At 43.4% G+C, this 12,010-nt stretch overlaps 2 protein-coding genes across 2 annotated transcripts in view; both read left to right on the forward strand.

Moving 5' to 3' along the window:
• LOC310644329 (interferon-inducible GTPase 5-like) overlaps nucleotides 1-12,010 on the forward strand; it is a 133,104-nt gene that overhangs the window by 74,677 nt on the left and 46,417 nt on the right. The window lies entirely within an intron of this gene.
• On the forward strand, nucleotides 3,107-9,861 carry LOC310644780 (phospholipase A2 inhibitor and Ly6/PLAUR domain-containing protein-like; the record flags this gene model as incomplete). The annotated part of the gene is made up of 5 exons (XM_083370088.1): nucleotides 3,107-3,155; nucleotides 4,329-4,445; nucleotides 5,781-5,933; nucleotides 6,941-7,078; nucleotides 9,538-9,861. 5 exons carry the CDS (start codon nucleotides 3,107-3,109, stop codon nucleotides 9,744-9,746), a joined length of 666 nt encoding a protein of 221 aa, XP_083226214.1. The 3' UTR covers nucleotides 9,747-9,861.

Here is a 12,010-nt window from a genome sequence, read left to right on the forward strand (position 1 = left end):
AGAACTCTTTTTGGTAAGATATAAAATCATCCAGTCCTTGGATCTAGACCCTGGTTTCCGATAGGGACCTGAGAAAGCGTCCGTTCAATTCAACCCAGTCTTAACTCCTGCTGCGAATTTCACCCACCTTAGGCATTAAAACTGGTTGGGTATCTTTGGGCCAGACCCTCCTCCTGCCCCCCTCCCTCTCTCCCTCTCTCCCCAATTCACCTCGCAGGATTGTTGTGGGGAAAAGAGGAGGAGGAAGGGATATTAGGTATGTTCATGCCTTGACCTATTGATAAAAAAAGTTAAAGGTAGTATAAAAAAGGTTTTAAACAATCTAATGCAGGGGTGTTAAACTGCCGGCCCGCGGGATGGATGCGTCACAACAAAATGGTGCCCGCCCCTTTGCTGGCAATGGGGAAAAAGCTCCGATACATTGCATGACATCACATGACGTGACGAGTTTGACATGTCTATTCTAATTTATTTATTTATTAATTCGGTTTATTTATTTATTTATTTATTACATTTATATACCGCCCTACTCCCAAAGGACTCAGGGCAGTTTACAAGGCAAAATTTAAAAACAATACAATATAAAATTAAAATAAAATAAAATTAAGTCTAGCCACAAAAAATTAAAATCACAATTTAAAAACATTAAACCCCTCAGTCCAGACCAGATAGCTCAAAGAGCCAGGTTTTTAGGTTCCGGCGAAATGAACGGAGGTCGGGGGCAGTCCGGAGTTCCGTTGGCAGTTGATTCCATAGGGCAGGCGCACCCACAGAGAATGCCCTCCCCTTGGGTATCACCCGTTGGCAATCCTTGACTGGCGGTACCCTGAGGAGGCCCTTCCTGTGGGAGCGCACAGGACGATGGGAAATTGACGCTGGCAGCAGGTGCTCCCTCAGATAATCCGGGCCCATGCCATTTAGGGCTTTATAGGTCATCACCAGCACCTTGAATCTCACCCAGAGGGCAACTGGAAGCCAATGCAACTCGCGGAGAAGAGGCATTACATGGGAGTATCGGGAGACTCCCATCACAACTCGCGCAGCTGCATTCTGCACCAGCTGAAGCCTCCGAGTGGTCCTCAGGGGCAGCCCCATGTAGAGAGCATTGCAGTAGTCTAGCCTGGAGGTCACGAGCACATGGGTGACTGTGCGTAGGGCATCTCGGTCCAGATAGGGCCGTAACTGGCGCACCAGGCGAACCTGGGCAAAAGCCCCCCTGGCCATGGCTCCTATATGATCTTCCAAACTGAGCCATGAATCCAGGAGGACGCCCAAGTTGCGAGCTCTATCAATGGGGGGGGTAACACATCACCTCCCATAGTTAACGATGGAAAAGATTGGTTAGTCTGAGATGCCAGTATGCACAGCCACTCAGTCTATACTGTTAAGCTTGTAAGCCGCCCTGAGTCTTCGGAGAAGGGCGGGATATAAATGGAATTAAAATAAAATAAAAATAAAAATATTATACTAGACAAGAATTTTAAAGCTCTCTCAGTTAACACAGGCGGCTACTGTAACAGGAAGAAGACACAATTCCAAGTTATATCCATGTCATTTAAGCACAAGGGGACGGAGAACGCCGGAATATAACGTTTGTCAGTTTGGGGCAGTTGTTAAGGAAGGTAGAAACCAGGAAACTCTGAGTTCCAGTCCTGCTTTGGACACAAAGCCGATTACTTTCGCTCAGCCCTAACCAGGAAGCAATGGCCATCCACCTCTGAAATCTTGCCAAGAAAACTGCAGGGACTGATGCAAGGAGTTGTTAGGAGGCAACATGACTTGAAAACACACACACACACACACACACCCCAAGCCATTAGAGAGATTTCATAACCAAGAGACTTCATTTCTCCAAGTTTACACAAAACATATTTGCTTTGAGATGAGAGACAGGGACAATAATGCTTGCGTTGTAGGACTCACGGATAGTGTGAAGGTTGCAGCGGATCCGACATATACCTAACTTTGTTTAGGAGCAGAGATATCCACTTCAAGCCATGGTTGTGTAACATCACTTGGCCCTGGCAAACATCCATCATCAGACTGGCTTTTCTCTTTCGTTCACATCTTCTCTGCCTCTCCCACATTTGAATGAAAGCTGGCTGTTTTGCTTTGAAAACGAGAAGTTAGATAGACGTACTCCTTGGCTTCCAACCATTTGTTTAGTGACCATTTAAAGTTATAACGGCACTGAAAAAAGTGACTTATGGCCAGTCCTCGCACTTACCCCCACTGCAGCATCCCTATAGTCATGGGATCACAATTCAGGCACTTCACAACAGGCATGTATTTGTGACAGGTCCAGAATCCCGGGGTTGTGTGATTGCGAACTTCCCAACTGGCTTTCAGCAAAAAAAATCAATGAGGGAAGACTGATTCACTTAATGACTGCCGCGATTCATTCAGCACCTATGACAAAATGGGTGTCAGGGTTCTGACAGATGAAACTCTTCAAAGAACTTTGAGGCATTGTTTATCTTAAAGAATCTTTATTCGAGAAACATAGCATCGGCACGTACACAGGAGAAGCCAAAATATTAATTCCCCTCCGCTTAGCACATAGTATCAAAGCACAATTCCCTCCTCTAATTAACAGTCATAAATCACATTCTCCAATTTAGTTTGAAATGCAGGCTTTCCCTCCAGTTCTCCAGCCTGCCAATTTTTATCATCTCTTATTTTCAATAACCTTGGTTCTCACACTAGGTTCAGGATGGTTATGTCCAGCTAAACTCCCGTGCACATTCCTCCTCCTCCTCCCCTCAGTATCATCCAATTCTAACTCTAATTCTAAGAGTAAAACATAAGAAGGAAAATGGCTGCATCTCCAATGTTGTCAAAGCAAGAACATCAGCGTTGACAATGGGGTCCTAAAATCACTCAACATTCTCTTTATTTAGCAATGCAAATTCTGGCTCCAAATGCAGACAGAATGAATTTCTCCCTCAGGTCCGTGATAAATTACCAGATTGTTCAAGAGTTACTGTAGTAATTCCTTCACCCTTATTTTTCCTTTGTACTTCATGATTCCTTTCCTTTGGAGAGTGTTCCACAAGGCCGAAAAGGTTTCTGGACAAAGACACGCGTGTGTGAAATCACCAAAACCATGGAATTTCTGCTGCAGATCTTCTTGATTTTTGAATTTCTAAAGACAGGTAAGGGAGCATCAGAGGAGAAGGGAAGTTTTGTTCCACTGAAGAGAGATGGGTGGGAGGCCTCGTTTTACCAGAGAGAAGAAAATGGGATACTTAAAAGAATGAGCAAGTGGGGGGAGGATAGGATAGGATAGGATAGGATAGGATAGGATAGGATAGGATAGGATAGGATAGGGTAGGGTAGGGTAGGGTAGGGTAGGGTAGGGTGGGGTGGGGTGGGGTGGGGTGGGGTGGGGTGGGGTGGGGTAGAATAGAATAGAATAGAATAGAATAGAATAGAATAGAATAGAATAGAATAGAATAGAATAATAGAATAGAATAGAATAGAATAGAATAGAATAGAATAGAATAGAATAGAATAGAAGAATAGAATAGAATAGAATAGAATAGAATAGAATAGAATAGAATAGAATAGAATAGAATAGAATAGAATAGAATAGAATAGAATAAGCAGAGTTGAAAGGGACCTTGGAGGTCTTCTAATCCAAACCCCTGCTCAGGCTGGAAACCCTATACCAGTTCAGACAAATGGTTGTCCAGTCTCTTCTTAAAAACTTCCATTGTTGGAGCACCCACAACCTCTGGAGGGAAGTTGTTCCACTGGTTAATTGTTCTCAATGTCAGAAAATTTCTCCTTAGTTCTAGACTGCTTCTCTCCTTGATTAGTTTCCATCCGTTGCTTCTTGTCCTGCCCTCAGGCGCTTTGGAGGATAGCTTGACTCCCTCTTCTTTGGGGCAGGCCCTGAGATATTGGAAGACTGAAATATTATGTCACCCCTGGTCCTTCTCTTTATGTTGCTGAAGAGAATTGTGGATAGGAGCAAAGTAAAAATGCAGAGGACCCTTCTATGCTTTTTAAAGATCTTTCTTGTCCTTTCCTTGCAATTGGCTATGGCTCAAGGCTGGGCAAGTATGGCTCCTTTATGACCAGTGGACTTCAACTCCCAGAATTCCTGAGCCAGCAGGAGCCAAGGTTCCCCACCTCTGATCTAGACAGTGCAATCTTTCCCAAATAATTAAGTTACTATTAATAGGTTTTGCTATAATTTTGCTATAATTAAGTTTTGCTATAATCCCCTGACAATACCTCCAAAGGAAATGCTTAAGGAATTCAGGAGGGGTGATGCAATTATACAGGTCCTCAGAAACCCCTCTTTCTTTCTCTCTACTCAGTTGCCACTCTGCAGTGTGAAGTGTGTTCTGACATTGGCAACAACTGTACGGGCAATCTGAAGACCTGCGATAATGAACAAGACACCTGCGTCGTCATTTTAATTCATAACACTCTCGGTGAGCGACAAATGCACTCCACATCTAGACTCTGTTTAGGCGAGCAGTTTAGGCTAGATGGCATAGCATCATGACATGGAGAACAACTAATCCTAGCCTACCTTGCCTAGGTTTAGCTGAGTTATATTTCTGGAGCGTGGATTGGAAAAGGAAATGATGGTAATGTCATGGTTCCGATAGAGGAAACCCATTAAAGAACTTCAAGGCAAAGGTTCTGATCTGAAGGATATCCTATCATGGCCTCTTTGAGATCATTCCCAATCTCGGCAGCTTTGAGATGCGTGGACTTCAACTCCACAATTCTTCATCTAGTGTATTAAAGTGTATTCTCAGGGAAGGCAAAAAAGGGGTATCCCATGTGCCATGCTCAGTTGATTGGGCATAGTCCAATGAATGCAACAAAAATAGCTTATTTAAAATATCTATCATCTATCTGGGACGCAGTGGCTCAGTGGGTTAGGACGCTGAGCTTGTCGATCAGAAGGTCGGCAGTTTGGCGGGTCGAATCCCGAGTGCCGCGTAACAGAGTGAGTGCCCGTTACTTGTCCCACCTTCTGCCAACCTAATAGAAAAATAGGGACCACTACGGTGGGAAGGTAACAGCGTTCCGTGCGCCTTTGGCGTCTAGTCATGCCAGCCAGATGACCACGGAGACGTCCTCGGACAAGTGCTGGCTCTTCGGCTTTGAAACGGAGATGAGCACCGGCCCCTAGAGTTGGAAACGACTAGCACACATGTGCAGGGGAACCTTTACCTTTACATTTACCTATCATCTATCTATCTATCTATCTATCTATCTATCTATCTATCTATCATCTGTCTATCTTCTATCTATCTATCTTCTATCTATATCATCTATCTATCTATCTATCTATCTATCTATCTATCTATCTATCTATCTATCTATCTATCATCTATCTATCCACCTATCTGTCTATCATCTATCTATCCACCTATCTATCTATCATCTCTCTGTCTGTCCATATGTCTATTTATCATATCTCTCTCCATCCATCCATCCATCCATTCATCCATCCATCCATCCCAGAGGCAATCATGTCTGCAGGATTATAATAGATTTTGGAAACAGCTACCAACGCTTGGTCCTCTCCCAGGTCTCTGGTAGATTAAAACTGCTGATAATTATCTTCAATTATGGATTCTCTTCTCTGCAACACATTCTCCATGCTGTCCCAGTAGATGCCAGGAAATTGTAGTCATTTCTTAGCCAAACTCCAAGGTCAAGAGTGCCTCCTCTCCTGCTTAAATTATGGGATGCAGCTACTGGCTAGTCTAGTCCCTTAGGGCATGCCTTCCTCTTTGTTTCCATCATAGCGGGCAACGTGACGCAGACAGTGAGCAAGGGCTGTGAATCCAGTGTGGTGTGCGATGATTCAAAAACCCACTTGAATATGGGGAACCACCAAATCCTTCAAGGAAGTTTGGTTTGCTGTGCGACGGATGCTTGCAAAACAGTCATCCCGTCATGTAAGTGCATATGTTTTCTTGACATCTCTCTCAATATTTGCTTTTTTTCTTTTTAATGTACAAGCCACTCAACCACCAGCTTTAAACCCTCCCCCCCGCCCCCGCCAATGCTTTACAGAACAAAAGCCAACCAATGGATGAAAAATAAATTCCTCCTTAGGACCTGGTAGAAAAACACCAGTCTCCTCCAGAGGGGAAGAAAACTTTGGGGAATCTGGAAGACAGCCACATCTGCCCACCCCAGGTCCACCCCAGTTTAAACATCTGGCTGACTGTGCAATGAACTATAATAATAATCCAGGCTAAGCATCTGACTGACTGTGCAACCAGCCATACATACTGTATTACATTTATATGCTACCCAGCTCTGGGAGGTTTACAAAGGTTAAAACATTTTGGAAAAATGAAGAACAATACAGCTCCCCCCCCCAAAAAAGTAGCATAAGATAAAAGTACAATGATGGCAAAGAAAATAACCGGGGGGGGGGGAGGAGAGAACCAAAAGGTAGTAAGAGGCTTGTTGTTGTTAGCTGCGAAGTTGTGTCTGACCCATCGCGACCCCATGGACAACGTTCCTCCAGGCCTTCCTGTCCTCTACCATCTTCTGGAGTCCATTTAAGCTCACGCCTCCTGCTTCAGTGACTCCATCCAGCCACCTCATTCTCTGTCGTCTCCTTCTTCTCTTGCCCTCAACCTTTCCCAGCGTTAGGCTCTTCTCCAGTGAGTCCTTCCTTCTCATTAGGTGGCCAAAGTATTTGAGTTTTAGCTTCAGGATCTGGCCTTCTAAAGAGCAGTCAGGGTTGATCTCCTCTAGGACTGACCGGTTTGGTCGCCTTGCAGTCCAAGGGACTCGCAGGAGTCTTCTCCAGCACCATAGTTCAAGTAAGAGGCTACCCCTTTCCAAAAGCCTGGGAGAAATTGGCCCAGTCACTTATTTAGATCTCCCTCCCACTCTTGAGTGTTAAGCTGTCTGGGAATCTTCTCACCCTCCCCGCTTCTGTTTTCAGTACCACCAGCAGAGACTAAGGCCAACGGACGGCGATGCCCCGCCTGCTTTTCTGAGACGGGCTCATGCAAGAAAGAATTGACGAATTGTACTGGAGAGGAATATTACTGCTTCCACCTGTTTATGCGTTCCTATGCAGGTGAGTCCCATTTCCCGTGCAAAGGGGCCCGTGAGCATCATTTGATGGCTGGCATCAAGCACGGGAAATCAGGGTTCCAGTCAGTTCAAAGGAATATATATTCATGGGTGGATTGCAGGCTTGAGCTCTCTACAAGAATCTGAACTACTAACCGTCAAAGCAAGTTGGCGGTAGATAGAGTCGATGGAATTCAAGGAGGGCTGGAGTTAGATCTTTGTGGGCACAAAGGGACTTGAGATTGATGAAGTGTTTGACCTCTCTCTTGGCCTCAGCCTGGTCATATCTGGATTGCGTCTAACCTGAGGTAGCTATTGGATTAGGAACAGTGGTGGGATTCAGCTGGTTCACACTGGTTCAGCAGAACTGGTAGCTAAATTTTGCTGCATTCAGAGAACTGGCTGGCTTCCAGAAGTCCAGTCTAGGCCTGGGAGGCTTGGAGGAGGCCTCCCAGGCCTAGAATGGCCCACCGGAAGTGCATGGATACCACTTCTGGAAGTCCGTTCTAGGCCCAGGCCTGCATCGAATAAGAGAAGCAGTTGTTCAGGTATTTGAATTCCACCACTGATTAGGAAGGATTCCCATCTCTCCATGTGTACTTGGTACTTCGCGTTCCCCTCCTCCCCATCTTTTTTTTTTATTAAAAAGTTTTAACATATAATTTTTCCCCTTACAAATCCCCCCTCCCCCTCCCTTCTCCCTCCCCCCCTTCCTCTCCCCCCTCCCCCCCTTCCCCCCCCCCACTTCCCAGAGCTAAATACAAGGTATATATAAGAGAAAAAGCAAACATAAACAACCATATGCTAACAACCCTAAACTCTAAAATCTATCACTCTCTAGCTTATATAGGATAAAACAAACCTTAATAATATTAAATATATATTAAAAAAAACCCAAGATGAAAAGAGAAGAAGAGAAAAAAGAGTTATTCAAATACTACATAATACTTCTTAACCCTATACTTATCCTAAATAAACTCAATCCATTTTCTCCATTCCATAATATAACATTCTTACAAATAATCTTTCAAATTGACCAAAATCTTCGCCACCTCAACCAGATCGGAAAACTTTAAAGTCAACTCTTCTGTAGTCGGCAGTTCCTCCTCCAATACTGAGCTATCAAAAGTCTTGCTGCCGTAATTAAATTCAACATCAACTTAATGTCCAGAACTGTAACATCTATAATTATTTCAAGCAAAAAAGATTGCGAACAAAACTTTAACCTCCATTTAAAAATCTTCTATATATTCCACCAAACTTTCATCCAAAAAGCCTCAACCTTTCCACAAATCCACCACATATAAAAAATATATTGCGTCTTCACCCAAATCTTTTCCCACCTCCCATTACTTGACTATAAGACTATATCTTTTAACAGTATCTATTACCATTATTTTCTGCTCTATTGTTCTGATGCGTAATGTGTAGTCCTCGTCTTACAACCATTCATTTAGTGACCATTCCAAGTTACAACAGCACTGAAAAAAGGGACTTATGGCCGTTTCCCACCTTAAGACCACTGCAGTGTCCCCTGTGATCATGTGATCAAAATTCAGACACTTGGCCACTGGCATGTATTTATGACGGTTGCAGTGTCTCGGGTCATGTGATCACCTTTTATGACCTTCTGACGAGTAAGGTCAATGGGGAAGCCAGATTGACTTAACAACGATGTTTCTAGCCACTGCAGTGATTCACTTAACAACTGTGGCAAGAAAGGTCATAAAATGGGGCAAGCATCAAAAGCTGTCTTGCTTAGCAACAGAAATGTTAGGCTCTGTGTGGTCATACGTCAAGGATCAGCTCTAGTACTTTTAATGTTTGTAAGTTGCCCATTGTCATCTCTGGACAGGATGGACAATAGATAGATAGACAGATAGATAGATAGATAGATAGATAGATAGATAGATAGATAGATAGATAGATAGACATAGAAAGAAAAATGATAGATAGATAGATAGATAGATAGATAGATAGATAGATAGATAGATAGATAGATAGATAGATAGATAGACATAGAAAGAAAAATGATAGATAGATAGATAGATAGATGATAGATAGATAGATAGATAGATAGATAGATAGATAGATAGATAGATAGATAGATAGATATAGATGGATGGATGGATGGATAGATAGACAGACAGAAAGATACATAGATAGAAAGATAGATAGATAGATAGAAAGAAAGAAAGAAAGAAAGATGATAGACATAGAAAGAAAAATGATAGATAGATGGACAGACGGACGGACAGACAGACAGACAGACAGACAGATAGATAGATGATAGATGATAGAAATGCAGATGGTAAGCTAATAAAATGTTATTGAGGCCAAGCTGACTTCCATCTGTCTCTGGTTCTGTTGATTAATTTTGACCTAATGGAGGGAAACGGGTTGAAGACCAACTAGTGGCGTAGGTGCTCCCATCAGATTGCCTATTTTCTCTTCCATGTCTAGAAGGAGAGCTCTGGGACTCGATCATGGAAGGCTGCACCACCAAGTCAACGTGCCACGCCATCAGTGATGGGTATTTAGCCATCCTGGAACGTCGTAACACCGTGGTTATAACTTCCAGATGTTTACTGGCTACTTCGATGGGGGTTTACTCTTGGGAATTCCATCCCTTGAATTTTGCCGGGTTCCTGTTTCTGAGAGTCTTCCTCTAAAAGACATTTGCTACCGGGCTGCCTCAGTTCTGCCATGGAAGGATTGACTTATGTAGGCTTCCTTCTCGCCCCTACAGTGCCTCAAGGGGCAGTGAACTTCCCTCTTTGTGTTGTGTCTCCGCTTTCTTCTGTAAAAATAAATGACACGTTTAAGCAAAGAGGTATTGTCCAGTCGGGTTTTAATCGACTCTGGGGAAAATTAGAGAACGCCGAGATTCTTGAACTCGATCCGTTGAGATCCCGGATATGACTTCAAAAGGAATGGGACATTCCTCCACATTTTTTTCCTCAAGCAGAGGCAAAGAGGTGCTTTGAAGCACACATAGGAGAACATTCAGACCCTGTGTCTGTGATTCTCTATGCAGCCCAGAATTGTGCTGCAGCTGAGAGACCAGTCATGCAATCCTGAAAAACAACAACAACCAAAGGCGTTAAGACCTTTACATGTCCGATGAGGGTGCTACGTGGAATTTTAGACTTTCATGAAGGCGATATTGGCATTTTAGTGTGGCATCCATGCCTCTCTTTTTTTTTGGGGACTCGATATTTCTACAAACCAATATGTCTAATAAAACAGCCTCTACTTTAGAGGTTTAGGAAAGCGTGTGTTTCCTTTGAGCCAAAGGAAACCAGCTGTTTCCTTGCTTTGGTGCACAAAATTAGCCCTTTCATGTATCCAGTGCTGCAAGTATTAAGGAAATAAGTCCCTGCCAAAAGGGGGGGGGAGACCCAGGACGACTTAAAGGTGTCTTATCTTTTCTGGCTTCTAATGAATGCCTTTTCATTGCAATCTGACACATCCCACACAATGAACACATGTATTCTTTGCTCTGTACAGGTGGCCCTCGACTTAACAAGAGTTCATTTAGTGACCCCTCAAATTTATGGCACTTTAAAATGAGACTTAGGAACCTGTCTCGCACTTATGATCATTGCTGCGTCCCCATGGTCGGATGATCAAAATTCAGAAGCTTGACAACTGACATGTACTTATGATGGCTGCAATGTCCCTGGGTCATCGGGTCACTTTCGCCGACCTTGCCACAAGCAAAGTCAATGGGGAAGCCTGATTCACTTCACTGAAGAGGTTCCAGAATGCAGGAACCATGATAGAACAGGCTCTTGTTCTGGGGTCCCCCCCCCCGATGGCAGGCTTTACTAGGTGGAGTCTAGACGAGCATGCATCTCTGGCTGGGTCTGGTGGGTTTAGAGGCGGTCCCTGAAACAACCAGCTCCATGCCATGATGGGTTTGTAGGCAACTACCTGTACTTAAATGAACTCATGTTTTATCGTGAATTATTTTAACTTTTATTATTAAAGTGGAACATTTGACAGGGTTGGCTATGGTTAACTGGGCCTACAAGCATAATCAAAATCAATGAATCAATTAATGAACCAATCAATTCACCCCCAGCCCCCCCACACAGATCTTCTCTCTCTCTCTCTCTCTCTCTCTCTCTCTCTCTCTCTCTCTCTCTCTCTTTCTCTCTCTCTCTCTCCTGTCTATCTGTCTGTATCTATCTACTATCTCTGTTAATCTATCTATCTATCCAGTGCTTTTTTTGTAAAAAAAAAAAAAAGGTGCCGGAATTCACACACATCATACAACCCGCCTTGCCTACCCTACAAGGTTCCATCCAAAAAAAGTGCCGGAACTCCGTTCTGAGTGTTCTATGAGAAAAAGATCTATTTATCGATCTATCTGTCTGTCTGTCTGTCTGTCTGTCTGTCTGTCTGCCTGCCTGTCCGTCCGTCCATCATCTATCTATCTATCTATCTATCTATCTATCTATCTATCTATCTATCTATCTATCTATCTATCTATCTATCTATCTATCTATCATCTCCATCTCCATACCTACCTACCTATGTATTATCTCTCACTCTCTCTTTCTCATCTCCACTCACCCACCTTTCTCTCTCTCTCTCTCTCTCTCTCTCCCCCCTCCCCCACCCGACTTACAAATCTGTAGGCTACTTAAAAATAAAAGTACTGTCCCTTTAAGTGCAATGGAACCTGACAGATGACAGTTACATCAGTTAAAAAGACAAGAAGCCCTGTGCTGAAAGGATTGAACAAGGAGAAATGCCGAAAACCATCTGTTAATAATGGTTAGATACGTTACTTGATATCTTGGCTGTTCTTCCCAAACAAAATTCTCCTCCATCTACAAGTAGCCAGCCAGCCAAATTATGATTTGGCTGGCTGATCATATATACAGGTAATATATGATTAGATTCACAATCTAAGACTGATAATTCA

This window comes from Vipera ursinii, assembly GCF_947247035.1.
Source record: "Vipera ursinii genome assembly, chromosome: 9".
NCBI lineage: Eukaryota > Metazoa > Chordata > Lepidosauria > Squamata > Viperidae > Vipera > Vipera ursinii.